This window comes from Oncorhynchus mykiss, chromosome 17 (assembly GCF_013265735.2).
Source record: "Oncorhynchus mykiss isolate Arlee chromosome 17, USDA_OmykA_1.1, whole genome shotgun sequence".
Classification (NCBI taxonomy): Eukaryota; Metazoa; Chordata; class Actinopteri; order Salmoniformes; family Salmonidae; genus Oncorhynchus; species Oncorhynchus mykiss.
Window position 1 is genome coordinate 66,784,070 of NC_048581.1, and position 18,714 is coordinate 66,802,783.

Below are 18,714 nucleotides of genomic sequence, written 5' to 3' on the forward strand. Positions count from 1 at the left end.
AGTATTAAAATCTGTTAAACAGTAACACATTGGTTGAAATTGATGCTTGTCATGTAGCCTTGTTACCTATGTTATATAAGCTATGTTGGTACTGTAGCAAATTTGGGGGGGGGGGGGGGGGGGGTAGCCCTGACCGGGACTCAAACCCGGGTCCAGCAACTGTCAAACTAACACCTTAACCGTTAAGCCAAGAGGTCCAAACCTCTTGACAAGGTCGCTAGGTGTTGGTTCTTCAGGATCGGTGTCCCGTCCTCGGGATGGTTGAGCTAACGTAGGCTAATGCGATTAGCATGAGGTGGTAAGTGACAAGACAATTTCCCACTACATAGACATCTGATATTGTCAGAAAGCTTAAATTCTTGTCAATCTAGCTGCACAGTCCAATTTACAATAGCTATTACAGTGAAATAATACCATGCTATTGTTTGAGGAGAGTGCACAGTTTTGAACTTGAAAAGTTATTAATAAACCAATTAGGCACATTTGGGTAGTCTTGAAACAATATTTTGAACCGAAATACAATGGTTCATTGGATCAGTCTAAAACTTTGCACATGCACTGCTGCCATCTAGTGGCCAAAATCGAAATTGCCTGGATTGGAAGAATACATTATGGCCTTTCTCTTGCATTTCAAAGATGACGGTAAAAAAAAAATTTTAACAGTTGTTTTTTTCTTTGTACTATCTTTTACCAGATCTAATGTGTTATATTCTCCTACATTCCTTTGACATTTCCACAAACTTTAAAGTGTTTCCTTTCAAATGGTATCAAGAATATGCATATACTTGCTTCAGGTCCTGAGCAACAGGCAGTATAGATTTGGGTATGTCATTTTAGGAGAACATTTTTGGGGAAAAGGGGCGGATCATTGTCCTTCTGCAAAGCGTGTCCCCACTCTTCTCTATAACAAGTCCCTCACGTGTACACTCCTCTCTGAAGGAGGGGGGTAATGTAGCGACCTTATCGCAACACCTAGCAATCTTGGCAAGAGGTTCGGACCTCCTGACGTAACGGTTAAGGTGTTAGCTTGACAGTCACTGGACCCATCCCACTTCTGACACCAGTGTAGCGAATTTAAGGGGTAGCCCCGACCCGGACACGACCCGGATCCAGCGACTGTCCATCACCTTTCGCCAAGAGGTCCGAACTGCTTGACGAGGTCGCTAGGTGTTGGGTTAAGGTCGCTACAGTATTTAGGGAAAAAATCTATTCAAGTCATTGATGGAGTTCTGAATTATACTTCAGTGGAATCTGTTGTAGTTTGCTGACATCATCTGGTTGAAATGAGAACTGCATTAGGGACCACGCTGTTCCTAGTGTAGGAATTCAAATTATTGATAGAAAGACTCCGAACCTGGAAATCATTGTCGAATGGAGGTAACTGAACTCTTCACTGTACTTCCTGCTCCAATGGGAACCCGACTGTTTGTGACAGTCGGGTTCCCATTTTACGTACACGAAAGCGTTTTGCAACTTTAACACACTCCCCTACTGTCAGCTTGCGCGTCATTTGCCCTGTGCTCAGCTGACACAACGCGGTTTATTATGCTTTTGGGAGGAAGAGTAGGCTTGTGTGTATTTCACCAAAGACTCGCTTCAGGATCCAAGTATTTACCGTTGATTGTTTATCATCATCGCAACATGTCTTCGACCGGATCAACACAATTGAAACGCCCGATTTCACTACTGGGATCGATGGCGTTTGGGGAGCGTGCTGACGCGGAGACAAGCACAAAAATGGTGAAAGCCTACTTGGAGCGCGGCCACAATGATTTGGACACTGCCTTCATGTACACAGACGGACAGGCAGAAACTATCATTGGGGGAATGAATCTACCCAAAACGGGTAACGAATACAGCTTTAATAGCCTACTGTCTAGTATACTAACATTGTAAACAAAAGTAACATTATAATCTGAGTATGCTATGTTGTACCACTGCTGCAAGTGTTTTTATTTCACCAGATTCCATGCATACTAGTAGTAACAGTAACTGTAGTTACATCGGTGAGTGCATTAACAGTTCAATCATACTGGTGCATAAAGTGTGCCCAGATAACAAACTGCAATGTTACAAACCACTGCTACATTACCAGTATGACTTCTTACACATGTTCTATGACCCGATTGGATCTTATCAGCCATGTGTGTGTTTATTGCCTGAATCTACAGTGAGCATTGCCACCAAGGCCAACCCCTGGGAAGGAAAGACCCTGAAACCAGAGAGTGTGCGTTCTCAGCTGGACACTTCTCTGAAGAGACTGCGTACACAGTGTGTGGACCTCTTCTACCTCCATGCTCCAGACCATCAGAACCCCATCCAGGACACACTGCAGGCCTGCCATGAGCTCTACAAAGAGGTACTGATCCGGAGGGCAACTCTCCTCACACCCACCCCGTTATACAGGCACCTGACGCATATTTCACACCACCTGGCTCTTTTGTAGACATGTCATTTATTGCTATGTTGGTTTTCAGGGGAAATTTAAGGAGCTTGGCTTATCAAACTATGCTGCATGGGAAGTGGCTGAAATCTTTACCATCTGCCGACACAACAACTGGATTCTTCCCACTGTTTATCAGGTAACACACGGGAAGTCTGCATCTGTCACATACCACACTGCCTTCATTCAAAATACATCATATTATTAAATAGTAACTCACTTCTAAATGTTGTTTATCCTTTTCTTTTTTGACACCACACTCCAAAAAGCAAGTTTAGTCTAATCATGATTATTGTTCAGTCTTGTGCTCCAGTGCTGCAAGAAAAGACCTAGTTAAGCTGCAGCTGACCCAGAACAGAGTGGCACGTCTTGCTCGTCATTGTATTCAGAGGGATGATATATATACTATGTATACCTGTCTCTCTTGGCTAAGTATCTAGGAGACTGACTGCATGACTTCTTTTCATAAGAAATGTTGTTGAAAATCCCAAATTGTTTGCATAGTGAACTTACACACAGCTCTGACACACACACTTACCCCACCAGACACACCACCAGGGGTCTTTTCACAGTCCCCAAATCCAGAACAAATAAAAAAAGCGTAGTATTGTAGAGCCATTATTGCATGGAACTTCGTTCCATCTCATATTGCTCAAATAAACAGCAAACCTGGTTTCAAAAAACAGATCAAGCAACACCTCTCCCCTATTTGACCTAGATAGTTTGTATGTATTGATATGCAGGCTACGTGTGCCTTGAAAAAAAGTAGTTCTATCCTTGAGCTGTTCTTGTCTATTAATGTTCTGAATTATGTCATGTTTCATGTGGACACCAGGAAGAGTAGCTGCTGATTTTGCAACAGCTAATGTGGATCCTAATAAAATACCAAATAACTGTGCCTTTCTGTAGGGAATGTACAATGCCACCACACGACAGGTGGAGACAGAACTGCTACCATGTCTGAGATACTACAGCATCAGATTCTATGCATACAACCCTCTGGCAGGTACTGTGCATCTAAACTCAGCAAAAAAAAAAAGAAACGTCCCCTTTTCAGGACTCATTGTAAAGGGTTTAAACACTGTTTCCCATGCTTGTTCTATGAACCATAAACAATTAATGAACATGCACCTGTGGAACTGTTGTTAAGACACTAACAGCTTACAGACTGTAGGCAATTAAGGTCACACTTATGAAAACTTCGAACACTAAAAAGAGGCCTTTCTACTGACTCTGAAAAAAAAAAAAAAGATGCCCAGGGTCCCTGGTCATCTGCTTGAATGTGCCTTAGGCATGCTGCAAGGAGGCATGAGGACTGCAGATGTGGCCATGGCAATAAATTGCAATGTCCATAATGTGAGATGCCTAAGACAGGGCTACAGGGAGACAGGACGGACCGTTGATTGTCGTCGCAGTGGCAGACCACGTGTAAAAACACCTGCACAGGATCGGTACAGCCGAACATCACATCTGCGGGACAGGTACAGGATGGCAACAACTGCCCGAGTTACACCAGAAACGCACAATCCCTCCATCAGTGCTCAGACTGTCCACAATAGGCTGAGAGGCTGAACTGAGGGCTTGTAGACCTGTTGTAAGGCAGGTCCTCACCGGCAACACTGTCGCCTATGGGCACAAACCCACCATTGCTGGACCAGAGACTGGCAAAAAGTGCTTCACTGACGAGTCACGGTTTTGTCTCACCAGGGATGATGGTCGGACTTGCGTTTATCGTCGAAGGAATGAGCGTTATACCGAGGCCTGTACTCTGGAGCGGGATCAAATGGGCGGTGGAGGGCCCATCATGCTCTGGGGCGGTTTGTCACAGCATCATCGAACTGAGCTTGTTGTCATTGCATGAAATCTCAACGCTGTGCGTTACAGGGAAGACATCCTCCTCCCTCATGTGGTACCCTTCCTGCAGGCTCATCCTGACATGACCCTCCAGCATGACAATGCCACCAGCCATACTGCTCATTCTGTGCATGATTTCCTGCAAGACAGGAATGTCAGTGTTCTGCCATGGCCAGCAAAGAGCCCGGATCTCAATCCCATTGAGCACATCTGGGACCTGTTGGATCGGAGGGCGAGGGCCATTCCCCCCAGAAATGTCCGGGAACTTGCAGGTGCCTTAGTGGAAGAACTGGCAAATCTGGTGCAGTCCATGAGATGCACAGCAGTACTTAATGTATCTGGTGGCCACACCAGATACTGACTGTTACTTTTGATTTTGACCCCCCTTTGTTCAGGGACACATTCCATTTCTGTTACATCTGTGGAACTTGTTCAATTTATGTCTGTTGTTGAATCTTATGTTCATACAAATATACACATGTTAAGTTTGCTGAAAATAAACGCAGTTGACAGTGTGAGGACGTTTCTTTTTTTGCTGAGTTTATAACGCCTCTAAAATGGCAAGATTTTGAGGATCATAAAAAATCTCAATGTCTAGTGTGAGAACATGGTTTAACATTCACGCTGTTCTTCTGTGCAACCAGGGGGCCTTCTCACAGGGAAGTACCATTATCAGGACAAAGAAGGTTCTCAGCCTTCAGGACGTTTCTTTGGTAACAACTGGGCTGGTGCTTACAGAGACAGGTGAGAACAGAATAAAATGGTATTAATAAACTATATGGTCACAGTAGTTACATTAACATGATTTGTCCAGATTAGCTTTACACTAGATACAATTAAACATTACATTTGGATTTGTGTTGTGTGTCAGGTACTGGAAGGAGAGCCACTTCCAGGCAATAGACCTTGTTCAGAAGGCCATGGAGACAGCGTATGGCTCAAACAAACCCTCCATGACGTCTGCTGCTCTACGCTGGATGTACCACCACTCCCACCTCAAGGTAACCGACCACATTCAATAATGAACAGGGACAACTCACTATCAGCTAGGTCACTTTGGCTGTATTTACACAGGCAGCCTAATTCAGACCCTTTTCCAGTAATTGACTACTAATTCCACTAATCAGATCAGCTCTTTTGCCAGAATTGGGCAAAAGATCAGAATTGGGCTGCCTGTAATAAGTCAATGATTACAAATAAAATAAAACATCTTTACAATGTGAAAAGGAACATTTCACTCAATGTCAGCAGTACTATTTAAACAATCTTCATAAATTGAATAAAAAAAGTGTGGTGTATATAGTGTTAATTGGTGGGTCCTCTTATACCTGGGCTTTGTCTCCACTGTTCCAGGGTGATTTGGGAGATGGTGTAATCATTGGGATGTCCAGTATGGAGCAGCTAGATCAAAACCTTTCTGCCTCTGAGGATGGGCCGCTGGATGAGCGTGTGGTGGAGGCATTCAAACATGCCTGGGACCTGGTGGCCCACGAGTGCCCCAATTACTTCCGCTAGATGGCTCCTCAACAACCCTGGCTAGTCTAGAGCCCACATCTGATCGACTATATCCACTGACTGTTGCCTTTTTACCAAATGTGCCGTATACAGTTAGCTAATTAACATGTACAGTGAGATGTAGGTTTTTTATAAATAAGTCAGTTTGGTTATCAGATTGATGCTTTAATGAAATTATTAAGAAAAGTGGCGATTATGATTTTGGTCCTATTATATCACTTCATGTAAATTGAGGGTAGTTGGGTTCAGGAAACTTTTTCTGGTGGCTGTCTTGACTTTAATAAACTGGAGCAATTGGGACAGTATTTTTTTCCTTAATGATATCTGCCACGGCGTTGCGATTTTACAGCCTAGCTTAAAGATATACTTCGCATTAACAATTCCAACTTTCTTTTGTGGGATGTTTTATAGGACACAACCCAGCATACTGTAAGTTTGTACTGTTGTATTTGAGTGGACCAAAAAAAATGTATAAAGCACAAATGTATATACACAATTCCATGGGTAACATTGCAATTAGGAAACACTTTAAAGTAGTTTGTTTTGACCTAAAAAAAAAGGCACGGTATTAAAAACAAGTCTGAGAAGTCCATTGCTCTATCCAGATTAATTCCCTTCTTCCTCATCGTTATCCTGCATGGCCTCTTCCTCAGCTAGCTTCTCAAAGTCGCTTGTTTCAGAGTTCCACATGCACTGGATCTGCACTCTGAATTCAGCCATCTCAATCCCAAAGAGTTTCTATGTTATGGAAAATAAGTTAATTTGATTAGATAAGACATTTATGGGACCATCTAGCAACTGGACTTGCAAAATGTCTCAGGCCTATCAGGTGTAGACTGGGGGACGCTTTAGAACTCACCAGAATACGGGCCTGTTCAGGGGTTAGTGTGTCTCCCTCTTTGCACACTTCATGGTCTTTCAGTAGCGTCACCACTCCTACGACAAAACAATGGGGTATAAGCCAATAATTGCAACATGTATTCCTTCTCCTTGGGAATGAATCAAAAGAAAACCTCAGGTTAGATCAGAAGTTTATATCAGAAGCATAAAAAGTTCATTTGAAACAAACAAAACAGGTCACTAGATGGAGGTTAGGGACATCGCTTTCTTAAGTCTGTAATGAAAGGTTCTCACCTTTCTTGAGTGCTGTGGGGAGTCCCAACTGTCTCAGCTGTGGCTCCATGGAGTGAGGGAACTGTTCCAGGGGTCCTTCATCAAGTGTTAAGGCCATCCCTGCCTTGTTTCCTGCTCGTGCAAAATCCATCTCTTTGAACTGGCTGAAATACCTGAAGAACATTTATCAAGAGAAAAACTTATGAAACTACCAGAGGACAAGGAATCAGCCTCAGCAATGGATCGTTGCAAAAAAGGACTTGTACATCTAATGGAAATGCAAAATATTGATCTACTTACTCTTGTACCTCTTCTTTGGTTTTATTTGTGAATAACACACCCACTTCTCCTCTCAGAAACCTGCTGACCTACAAAATAAGCAGGCTGACATTAATTGAACCCCTTGCAGTGTCATTGTGCAATTTGATCCTCACTTTATCACAGATTTGACATACCTTGTGCAAATTGTCTTTGTACTCGCTTGTTGATCCTTTACCTATAGCGATCATCATCACTTTGTTTTTTCCAAAAAATAATCTGAAAGTGAAGAAAAACCTTAGTCAAACTGGCTAGTCAGCTACATGTATTTATACACATAACGTGTCTTAATAATGAGAACCAGGCTGCATAGACTAGTGTGTTGAGTGTTCTTACCGACTGTGTTTCCAGGCTGTCCTGATGTCTTTCAATTTGTTGTTCCTCATGTTTGCCACAGAGAAGATGAACAGGTGCTTGTACATATCCACACATTTCCGCAACTATAAGGCCACGGACATACAGATACAGACTATTAGCCAAAGAGTTTTAGCTGGATATCATTGTCAGGCAGGAAACAACAAGCTACCTAGGATTGAATGGTCAGAAATAGTTACCTCTTCTATTAAGTTCTGTTTTGTTTCCAGACCCTTCTTGGCTGTTTTTGTTAGTGAAACTGAGAAGTGAAAAAGGCACACAATAAGGGTTAATACCTACAGGACAACAAAAAATGTTCAGCAATAGCTATATTTGCAAACATAACCTGCTTGCTATTAGCTTATGGTGCTAGATGGTTAGAGTATGTAGTTAGCTAGCTAGCGGGCTCCTCTTTCACCTCTTGATGCAATACATCCCCTGCAAATGCTATAGTAGTGAACTGCTACCTCAAGTAATGCATTAATCCAAACTATACTTAATATACTCTTCATCTACTGGATGAATCTGACATAAAAACCTACTTTTCTTGTCCCTCTTTGACTTTGGCATGGTTATCGCGTTGTAGAACAAGACCTAGGGAGGAAAAGGACTCCACGTGTTTCTGTCTACTGAACATAGCTGTCCAAAATATGCCTGACAATAATTCACGATTCACTTGCATTTTATGAGATAATTTTCTGTCGCATCATTGAATTTAAATGCGATATTGAGTTTAATAATAGGAATACATTATTTAATCATCTGTATTAAACGTGTAGAAAAATGTGCTTTACAGACATGTCTCATTTCCCCCAGCAGATGGAACCCTGCAAACATAAGAGTGTACAAATAAGTGTATTAACAAGGCAATCATAATAAAGCCATTAGAACAGTATTGTGTGACAGAAATAATGATTTCCTTCTTTATTCTATGGAGTTTTCTGTTGAGTGTCAATAATGTAGCTACATCTTTGCATAATTAACGTGCTGCAATAACAGCAAAATTGACAGCAGTGTCCCTTGAGTGAGATGTCTGTGGCATGTGCATCTCTGAAATGTGATTCAATGTAGGATAGTTAATCAATGTGTACTGCTTTAACAAAAAATGGATACAGTGATAGAACCATCTATGTGGGTGTTGCCTGCCCGGTTTGTGTAATAATTCTCTATGCCAGAGGAGTTTATGTGTTACGTTATCTGTGAACCTGAAGTGAGAAATGCAGTAGCAAGAGGTGAAATCCCACATAGACAAATTACAGCCATATCCACAAAGCGTCTCAGGGTAGGAGTGCTGATCCAGGTCAGGACCAGTTTTTCACTTTTAGATCATAATGAATATGAATTTATGGACAGATCCTATATTACACCTAAGTGTGAATGTTGTTCATTTACTATAGCTCAGCATGCAACAGCACAGTCCCCTCCAAGCTTATCACCAAGCTCACAACTCTGGAACTGAAAACCTCCCTCTGCAATTGCATATTGGACATCCTGACGGGCCGCTCCCAGTTGGTGAGGGTAGGCAACAACACATCCGCCATGCTGACCTCAACACAGGGGCCCCTCAGGGGAGCGTGCTCAGTCCACTCCTGTTCTCCCTGTTCACCCATGACTGTTCACTGCTCACGACTCCAACACAATCATTAAGTTTGCTGATGACATGATGGTGATAGGCCTGATCACCGGCGACGATGACACAGTCTATAGGGAAGGGGTCAGTGACCTGGTAGTGTGGTGCCAGGACAACAACCTCACCCTTAACGTCAGCAAGACAAAGAAGCTGATCGTGGACTACAGAGAGCCGAGCAAACCCCCATCCACATCGATGGGCTGTGTGACTCATCACATACGCAGCTGCTACTGTTTATTATCTACTGTATCCTGTTGTCATTTTACCCCTTACTGTATGCACACATCTACCTCAATTATCTCGTACCCCTGCACATCGACTCTGTACTGGTACCCTGTGTATATACTCAAGTTATTGTTACTCATTGTGTATTTATTCCTTGTGTTTTTATCTTTCTATTATTTTTCTATTTTTCTCTCTGCGTTGTTGGGAAGCATATCACTGTTAGTCTACACTTGTTGGCTACGAAGCATGTGGCAAATGGCAAATAAAAATAGATTTGATAATGTATTAGCATTTGTGGTACAAATCACATTCAAGTTATGGGACCGATATATCATTTTTTGCGCATCATGTCAAAATCATCTGAAAGTATCTAAATTGATTGTGAAGATCAAAAAAGTCACTTATAGATGTTTTGAGCATGATGTGCGAAAAATGTTGTTCTCAGTCCCATGATTTGAATGGGATATGTGCCACAAATACTAAAACATTAGCATGTGAAAACAGTGCCAGCATGGATTGCTGTCATACCTTGTGCATAGACTGCTTAAAGGGTAAGGAAATCAAATTGGTAATTTTGTAATTTGAGTGAAATATCCCTTCATTTTTTTTACTTTTATGTCTTATAATAACGTTTTGGTGCTTGAGTGGGCTACCAGTCCAGACAAAAGATTAAATGTTTTTGGAAGATCCGGATGTCAGCTTTCTGTTTTACTCAGATGATTCAATATTCAGTTGTAATCATCATTATACTGTGAAAAGATGAATAAAGGCTGCTGTCTTTGTCTCACACATATATTTGGCAGACTTTGACCCTCTATAGATGGGAATCATGTTCAAGGGAAGCTTTAAAATATCACAATGCATTCCCTCTCCGTCATGTATTGTTCTTTCACACAAGGGGAAATAGTATATGATGGGTGTAGTAAGTTATAGATTCCTTCTATATAAAAATACATGTAAAATCAAAATCCAATAAAATTGTATTTGTCACGCTTCGTAAAACAACAGGGGTAGACTAACAGTGAAATGCTTACTCACGGGTCCTTTTCCAACAATGCAGAGTTAAAGATAAAGATACAAAATATAAATAGTGACACTAGGAAGAAATCCAGAGTGAATAACGAATAACAATAACGAGTAAGAATAAAATGGTTATAAACAGGGAGTACTACAGTAGTACCGAGTCGATATGCAGGGGTACGAGGTAATTAAGGTAGCTATGTGCATATAGCTAGGGGTAAAGTGACTAGGCAACAGTTTTATTTGTATTTTTTTTATTTTACCTTTATTTAACTAGGCAAGTCAGTTTAGAACAAATTCTTATTGTCAATGATGGCCTAGGAACAGTGGGTTAACTGCCTTGTTCAGGGGCAAAATGACAGATTTTTAACTTGTCAGCTTGGGGATTCAATTTTGCAACCTTTCGGTTACTAGTCCAACACTCTAACCGCCCAACGCTCTAACCGTCTAACACTCTAACCACTAGTCTACCTGCCGCCCATAACTGTATACAGTATAGATGATAAACAGCTGCAGCAGCAGCATGTGGAGCAGTAGCAGCACACGTGGTGAGTGTTAAAGTGTGTGTGTGTGTGAGTGTGTGTGTCTGCATATCCAAGACCTGGCATTTGGGGTGTAGTGATTATACCCAATGGGCTTGACGGTTCTCTTCTCATCACTCATCTTGAAAAAACGTATACCAAAAACTTGGAAATCAATCAATCTGCCATGATTAACACAAACGATAAATTCAATGATTTATTATTTAAAAGGAAATAGCATGGGCAACTGAGAAAAACAAATTGGTACAATTTAAGGCCAAGTGGGGGTATGATATTTGGTTTATGATATTTATGCATCTGTAACTTTCTCACTCATCATTATTCGCGATTCATTCAGCACAATCCATAATCATGGTAGCATCCACATTAATTAGAAATATTAATTTCTGACAATAAAACAATAAAAATGACTCCAAAATACGATACATTATTTACCATTAATTTATTTTAGCCACCAAATCATCTGAAACACAACCAGTGAATTTGTCCCAATAATTTTGGTCCACTAAAATGGGGGGCTATGTATAAAAATGTTGTAAACTTTAAATGGTTCACCCAATATGGATGAAAATAGCCTCAAATTAAAGCTGACAGTCTGCACTTTAACCTCATAATCATTGTACCACTTCAAATCCAAAGTGCTGGAGTACAGAGCCAAAACAACAGCAAAAATGGTCACTGTCCCAATACTTTTGGAGCTCATTGTATTTAGCAGCCTTGCATAGCAGTCTTATGGCTTGAGGGTAGAAGCTGTTCAGAGTCCTGTTGATTCCAGACTTGGTGCACTGGTATCGCTTGCCATGGGGTTGCAGAGAGAACAGTCTATGGCTTGGGTGGTTGGAGTCTTTGACAATTTTTTGGGCCTTCCTCTGACCACCTGGTATAGAGGTCCTGGACGGCAAGGAGCTCGACCCCAGTGATGTACTAGGCCGTCCGTACTCACCACCCTCTGTAGCGCCTTACGGTCAGGTGCAATGCAGTTGCTGTACCAAGCAGTAATTCGGCCAGTCAAGTTAATGGTGCAGCAGTATAATTTTTTGAGGATCTGAGGGCCCATGCCAAATCTTTAGTCCACAATCAGCTCCTTTGTCTTGCTGGTGTTGAGAGAGAGGTTGTTGTCCTGGCACCACACTGCCAGGTCTCTGACCTCCTTCCTATAGGCTGCCTCATCGTTGTCAGTGATCAGTCCTACCACTGTCATGTCGTCAGAAAACTTGACGTGTTGGAGTTGTGCATGGCCACGCAGTCATGGGTAAACAGGGAGTACAGGAGGGGAACAAGCACACACCCATGAGGTGCCCCCATGTTGATGGTCAGTGTGGAGGATGTTTTGTTGCCCACACTCTACACCTGGCGGTGGCCCGTTAGGGCATCCAAGATCCAGTTACAGAGGGAGGTGTTCAGTCACAGGGTCCTGAGTTTGGTGATGAGCTTGGAGGGGACTATGGTGTTGAATGCTAAGCTACAGTCAATCAACATACAGTGCCTTGCGAAAGTATTCGGCCCCCTTGAACTTTGCGACCTTTTGCCACATTTCAGGCTTCAAACATAAAGATAAAAAACTGTATTTTTTTGTGAAGAATGAACAACAAGTGGGACACAATCATGAAGTGGAACGACATTTATTGGATATTTCAAACTTTTTTAACAAATCAAAAACTGAAAAATTGGGCGTGCAAAATTATTCAGCCCCCTTAAGTTAATACTTTGTAGCGCCACCTTTTGCTGCGATTACAGCTGTAAGTCGTTTGGGGTATGTCTATCAGTTTTGCACATCGAGAGACTGACATTTTTTCCCATTCCTCCTTGGATGGAGAGCATTTGTGAACAGCAGTTTTCAGTTCTTTCCACAGATTCTCAATTGGATTCAGGTCTGGACTTTGACTTGGCCATTCTAACACCTGGATATGTTTATTTTTGAACCATTCCATTGTAGATTTTGCTTTATGTTTTGGATCATTGTCTTGTTGGAAGACAAATCTCCGTCCCAGTCTCAGGTCTTTTGCAGACTCCATCAGGTTTTCTTCCAGAATGGTCCTGTATTTGGCTCCATCCATCTTCCCATCAATTTTAACCATCTTCCCTGTCCCTGCCAAAACCATGATGCTGCCACCACCATGTTTGACAGTGGGGATGGTGTGTTCAGCTGTGTTGCTTTTACGCCAAACATAACGTTTTGCATTGTTGCCAAAAAGTTCAATTTTGGTTTCATCTGACCAGAGCACCTTCTTCCACATGTTTGGTGTGTCTCCCAGGTGGCAAGTGGCAAACTTTAAACAACACTTTTTATGGATATCTTTAAGAAATAGCTTTCTTCTTGCCACTCTTCCATAAAGGCCAGATTGGTGCAATATACGACTGATTGTTGTCCTATGGACAGTCTCCCACCTCAGCTGTAGATCTCTGCAGTTCATCCAGAGTGATCATGGGCCTCTTGGCTGCATCTCTGATCAGTCTTCTCCTTGTATGAGCTGAAAGTTTAGAGGGACGGCCAGGTCTTGGTAGATTTGCAGTGGTCTGATAGTCCTTCCATTTCAATATTATCGCTTGCACAGTGCTCCTTGGGATGTTTAAAGCTTGGGAAATCTTTTTGTATCCAAATCCGGCTTTAAACTTCTTCACAACAGTATCTTGGACCTGCCTGGTGTGTTCCTTGTTCTTCATGATGCTCTCTGCGCTTTTAACGGACCTCTGAGACTATCACAGTGCAGGTGCATTTATACGGAGACTTGATTACACACAGGTGGATTGTATTTATCCTCATTAGTCATTTAGGTCAACATTGGATCATTCAGAGATCCTCACTGAACTTCTGGAGAGAGTTTGCTGCACTGAAAGTAAAGGGGCTGAATAATTTTGCACGCCCAATTTTTCAGTTTTTGATTTGTTAAAAAAGTTTGAAATATCCAATAAATGTCATTCCACTTCATGATTGTGTCCCACTTGTTGTTGATTCTTCACAAAAAAATACAGTTTTATATCTTTATGTTTGAAGCCTGAAATGTGGCAAAAGGTCGCAAAGTTCAAGGGGGCCGAAGACTTTCGCAAGGCACTGTAATTCTTACATAGGTATTGTTATTGTCCAGGTGGGTGAGGGCAGTGTCGAGTGCATTAGAGATCTGTGATCTGTACTCTGTCTGCAAATATTAGAGTCCTGGTATACGGTCTGCGAATATTAACCTGTTTAATTAAAGGTCTTACTCACATTGTCTATGGAAAGCAGATCACACAGTCATCCGGAACAGCTAGTGCTCTCAAATACACCAAACTTTATGGATTTGATCATTTGATGGCCATCTATCACACTGTCATCTTTTTTTAAAAGTGATATTGTTTTGCTTCATTTTAAGGTTGAACAATTTGTGTTTTGTGCAGAGGTTGACTGGGAGCTCTGAAGCCCCAAATGCAGAAATATGAGGGAACATACAGTTCCCCAAAATGTAACGAAGGACAAATTATCCCTACAATTAGACTAGGCTACCTTGAACAAAAACGGTAGCCTAGTCTAATTATATGGATAATTTGTCCATCATTACATTTTAGGGAACTGTATTTTCCCTAATTTTCTGCACTTCGGGCTTTATGGTTTATTTTTGTACTGTAAGCGCGTGAGTTTGTTTTTGCTCGTGAGGGGGCGTGACGGAGAATGGGAGGGGCGATGCATAAGTTGCCCAGTTGAGCAGCTTGAAACATGATCCAGCGGCTCCTCGACGAGGCAGGGCTATAGACTAGAAGCATAGTGTTATCACACCGCGGTACCAGAGTTCGGAGAGATACGTGAATAGGAGGGAAGAGAAAGAGAGAGAGTAGTGTAGAGAGAATGGGAAAGGGAGTAACTGAGAGCATTCAGCATCTGACAAATCAAAGGCACGGTGTCTCATATTCCTGCGTATAGCAGAGGAGGATGGAGCGTTGCCGGTTGAGCGGATAAGATCTGTTTGTGGATACCATTGTGTTTTTCTTCGCACCAATAGGAACATGTGTTTTCTGGAGGTTTGAGGAAAGCGATGGTTGCATCACCTTCAACTGCGCTGTCAATCTCATTTCAAAGAGCCACATCATAAGAAACTCCGTGGGGAACTGGCCTTTTGGAGGATATGCAGAAATAGGATCGGCTTGGTTGTTAAATGATTTTAGCAAACCAAGCATTAAAACCAGCGGTTATCAGTTTTATGTATACCAGTATGATGAACTCTTTTTTTGATACTTCGCCTGCTGCTATGATCGATACAGTTCCTGTCAGTCGTATGTCCACTTCTGGGTCGGACGCGGTAACCAGTGCTCTGCGAAATGATTTGGGGTCCAATATCCATGTACTGAAGACCCTGAACCTGCGGTTTCGCTGTTTTCTTGCTAAGGTTCATGAACTAGAGCGGAGAAACAAATTATTAGAGAACCAACTGCAGCAAGCCTTGGAGCAACAACGATACCAAGTATACACACGTGAAGTAGCTGTCCAAACCGACTCTACTGAATCCCGACTACCTGGTACCATTTGGAGTTTCACCCACGTGAGGAGACACGGCGAGCGCTATGAGACTCTCCAGGGGCCCGGTGTGTCCTGGAATCACCCGGACGGTGTTGGGGTCCAAATCGATACCATCACACCAGAAATAAGAGCTCTGTATAATGTTTTGGCTAAAGTCAAGCGAGAGAGAGACGAATACAGGAGAAGGTAAGTACCAACAAACTACTGCATTCAGACAGTGACATCAGTGCGCATTTCCCATTGCAGCAGTTTTAGGCCTGACTGGAGCAGCAGCATCAGTCTACACTTTATTGCTGCATTTCATTCTAATTGGATGGTAATAATATATGCTGATTATTTGTCGCCAGATAGGAATTAATGAAATGCGTCATTGGTAGCTTAATATAAAGAAACTGCAACTCTGATTCATTGCATATTTTGGTAGCCAAGCAGCAAGGGTATTGTAACGCTTGCCAAAACCATGCGATTGCGCGATACCCTCTAGACTTAAGTTTAGTTGTAACTCCAGGCAGATTTGTTAACTTTTTACATAATTGTTTAATTTTCACTCTACTAGGTCGGCAGGCGTTTTCCCCAACCCAGTACTAACACACCCGTTTGAAATAATGAACTAATCATCCTCCATGATTGTCTGAATCAGGTTTGTGACTGCGGGGCTGGAACAAAACCGTGCACTCTGTACCTCCCTGGGACCAAAGTTAGGTACCCGAGAGCCGTCATTCATCTGTTCCTGCTGGGTGTTTTGTTGTTTGACACTGTGTCAAGTATAGGCTGGTTACATTCAATCTTATGGAATAGTAGAGATGAACCATTGTTTGAAACCTTCACTGACCAATGAGCAGTTCTGTGGCTTCTAGGCCCGAAGGTGGTGTTATCATGGTGGGATGATAGAAATAAGAAAGAATATGGCTAAAAGCCGCCAGAGATTATACAATACAGGTTGTTTGCAGTGTCTCACGTTGGTACAGTAATACATGTAGCCAGGATGCTGAAACTAGAGGGTATGTCTGATGGAAAATGGTGGGAAAAATCACATTTTATTGGTCGCATACACATATTTAGCAGATGTTATTGCGGATGTAGCGAAATGCTTGTGTTCCTAGCTCCAACAGTGCAGTAGTATATAACAATTCATGACAATACACACAAATGTAAAATAATGGAATTAAGAATTATATAAATATATAATATTAGATTGAGCAATGTCGGTGTGGCATTGACTAAAATACAGTAGAATAGAATACAGTATATAGATATGAGATGAGTAAAGCAGAACGTAAACATTATTCAAGTGGCCAGTGATTCCAAGTCGATGCATATAGGGCAGCAGCCTCTAGGGTGCAGGGTTGTGTAAATTGGTGGAAGCCGGCTAGTGATGGCTATTTAACAGTCTAATGACCTTGAGATAGCAGCTGTTTTTCAGTCTCTCGGTCCCAGCTTTGATGCACCTGTACTGACCTCGCCTTCTGGATGATAGCGGGTGAACAGGCCGTGGCTCTGGTGGTTGATGATCTTTTTGACCGTCCTGGAGGACAAGGTAGTCTGGCCAGACCACACCACCCTCTGGAGAGCCCTGCGGTTGCGGGCAGTGCAGTTGCCGTACCAGGCTGTGATATAGCCCGACAGGATGCTCTCAATTGTGCATTTGTAAAAGTTTGTGAGGGTTTTAGGAGCCAAGCCAAATTTCCTCAGCCTCCTGAGATTGAAGAGGCGCTGTTGCGCCTTCTTCACCACACTGTCTGTGTGGGTGGACCATTTCAGATTGTCAGTGATGTGTACACCAAGGACCTTGAAGCTGTCCACCTTCTCCACTGCTGTCCCGTCGATGTGGATAGGGGCGTGCTCCCTCTGCTGTTTCCTGAAGTCCACGATCAGCTTCTTTGTTTTGTTGATGTTGAGTGAGAGGTTATTTTCCTGGCACCACTCTCCCAGGGCCCTCACCTCCTCCCTGTAGGCTGTCTCGTCATTGTTGGTAATCAGGCCTACTACTGTTGTGTCTTCTGCAAACTTGATAATTGAGTTGGAGGCGTGCATGTCCACGCAGTCAAAGTGGAGGTGTTGTTTCTTACCTTCACCACCTGGGGGTGGCCCATCATGAAGTCTAGGACCCAGTTGCACAGGGTGGGGATCAGACCCAGGGCCCCAAGCTTAATGATGAGCTTGGAGGGTGCTTGGAGGGTACTATGGTGTTGAATGCTTAGCTATAGTCAATGAACAGCATTCTTACATACAAGTATTCCTCTTGTCCAGATGGGATAGGACATACAGCGATTGCATCGTCTGTGGATCTATTGGGGTTGTAAGCAAATTGAAGTGAGTCTAGGGTGTCAGGTAAGGTAGAGTTGATATGATCCTTAACTAGACTTTCAAGCACTTCATGATGACAGAAGTGAGTGCTACTGGACTATTGCTATTTACTTCAGTTACCTTTGCTTTCTTGGGTATTGGAACAATGGTGGACATCTTGAAGTAAGTGGGGACAGCAGACTGGGGTAGGGAGAGATTGAATATGTCCGTAAACACTCCAGCCAGCTGGTCTGTGCATGCTCTGAGGACGCGGCTATGGATGCCGTCTGGGCCGGCAGCCTTGTAAGGGTTAGCACGCTTAAATGTATTACTCACGTCGGCCATGGAGAAGGAGAGCCCACAGTCCTTGGTAGCGGGCCGCGTCGGTGGTATTGTGTTCTCCTCAAAACGGACAAAGAAGGTGTTTAGCTTGTCCCGAAGCAAGATGCCGGTGTCCACAACGTGGCTGATTTTCCCTTTGTAGTCTGTGATTGTCTGTAGAACCTACCACATAAATAAGAATTCGTTGCCTAGTTAAATATAATTTTTTTTTTTAAAACATATGCTTCATGTCTGAGCCATTGAATTGTGACTCCACTTTGTCTCTGTACTGACATTTTGCCTGTTTGATTGCCTTTCGGAGGGAATAACTACACTGTTTGTATTCGGCCATATTCCCAGTCACCTTGCCATGGTTATATGTGGTGGTTTGCACTTTCAGTTTTGCGTGAATGCTGGCATCTATCTACTGTTTCTGGTTTGGGTAGGTTTTAATAGTCACAGTGGGTACAACATCTCCTATACACTTCCTGATGAACTCAGTCACCGTATCCGTGTATTCGTAAATGTTATTCTCAGAGGCTACCTGGAACATATCTCAGTCCGCATGATCAAAACAATCTTGAAGCATGGATTCCGATTGGTC

General features: G+C 42.6%; 3 protein-coding genes across 6 annotated transcripts in view; 2 read left to right on the top strand and 1 right to left on the bottom strand.

The window, feature by feature from the left end:
* Positions 1 to 1,446: 1,446 nt before the first annotated feature.
* Positions 1,447 to 6,305, top strand: akr7a3 (aldo-keto reductase family 7, member A3 (aflatoxin aldehyde reductase)). Its single transcript, XM_021569444.2, has 7 exons — positions 1,447 to 1,846; positions 2,172 to 2,359; positions 2,478 to 2,582; positions 3,353 to 3,449; positions 4,942 to 5,041; positions 5,169 to 5,298; positions 5,651 to 6,305. Exons 1-7 carry the CDS (start codon positions 1,546 to 1,548, stop codon positions 5,810 to 5,812), a joined length of 1,083 nt encoding a protein of 360 aa, XP_021425119.2. The 5' UTR covers positions 1,447 to 1,545; the 3' UTR covers positions 5,813 to 6,305.
* On the bottom strand, positions 5,962 to 8,232 carry LOC110494425 (mRNA turnover protein 4 homolog). The gene is made up of 8 exons (XM_021569445.2): positions 8,140 to 8,232; positions 7,798 to 7,856; positions 7,580 to 7,683; positions 7,381 to 7,462; positions 7,226 to 7,293; positions 6,947 to 7,098; positions 6,672 to 6,748; positions 5,962 to 6,550 (listed from the first exon to the last, which is right to left on the bottom strand). Exons 1-8 carry the CDS (start codon positions 8,165 to 8,167, stop codon positions 6,419 to 6,421), a joined length of 702 nt encoding a protein of 233 aa, XP_021425120.2. The 5' UTR covers positions 8,168 to 8,232; the 3' UTR covers positions 5,962 to 6,418.
* A 6,465-nt stretch (positions 8,233 to 14,697) lies between these two features.
* Positions 14,698 to 18,714, top strand: part of iffo2b (intermediate filament family orphan 2b) — a 39,671-nt gene continuing 35,654 nt past the window's right edge. For 3 of the 4 annotated variants that reach the window (XM_021569446.2, XM_021569448.2, XM_021569449.2), the window contains exon 1: positions 14,699 to 15,689. In XM_021569446.2, coding sequence (XP_021425121.2) covers positions 15,142 to 15,689 — 548 coding nt within the window. In that variant the 5' untranslated portion in view covers positions 14,699 to 15,141. Of the gene's footprint in view, positions 15,690 to 18,714 lie in introns of all 4 variants that reach the window. The other variant, XM_021569447.2, reaches the window with a different exon arrangement.

Bases quoted from the DNA above. Each gene is read 5' to 3' on its own strand.
- akr7a3 (XM_021569444.2), top strand. From the start codon at position 1,546: ATGCTTTTGGGAGGAAGAGTAGGCTTGTGTGTATTTCACCAAAGACTC. The intron at 1,847-2,171 runs GTAACGAATACA...CTGAATCTACAG, and splicing joins AATGAATCTACCCAAAACGG to TGAGCATTGCCACCAAGGCC. The intron at 5,042-5,168 runs GTGAGAACAGAA...GTTGTGTGTCAG, and splicing joins GCTGGTGCTTACAGAGACAG to GTACTGGAAGGAGAGCCACT.
- LOC110494425 (XM_021569445.2), bottom strand. From the start codon at position 8,167: ATGCCAAAGTCAAAGAGGGACAAGAAAA. The intron at 7,857-8,139 runs GTAGGTTTTTAT...TTCACTTCTCAG, and splicing joins GTCAAAGAGGGACAAGAAAA to TTTCACTAACAAAAACAGCC. The intron at 7,684-7,797 runs GTAACTATTTCT...GTGGCCTTATAG, and splicing joins AACAGAACTTAATAGAAGAG to TTGCGGAAATGTGTGGATAT.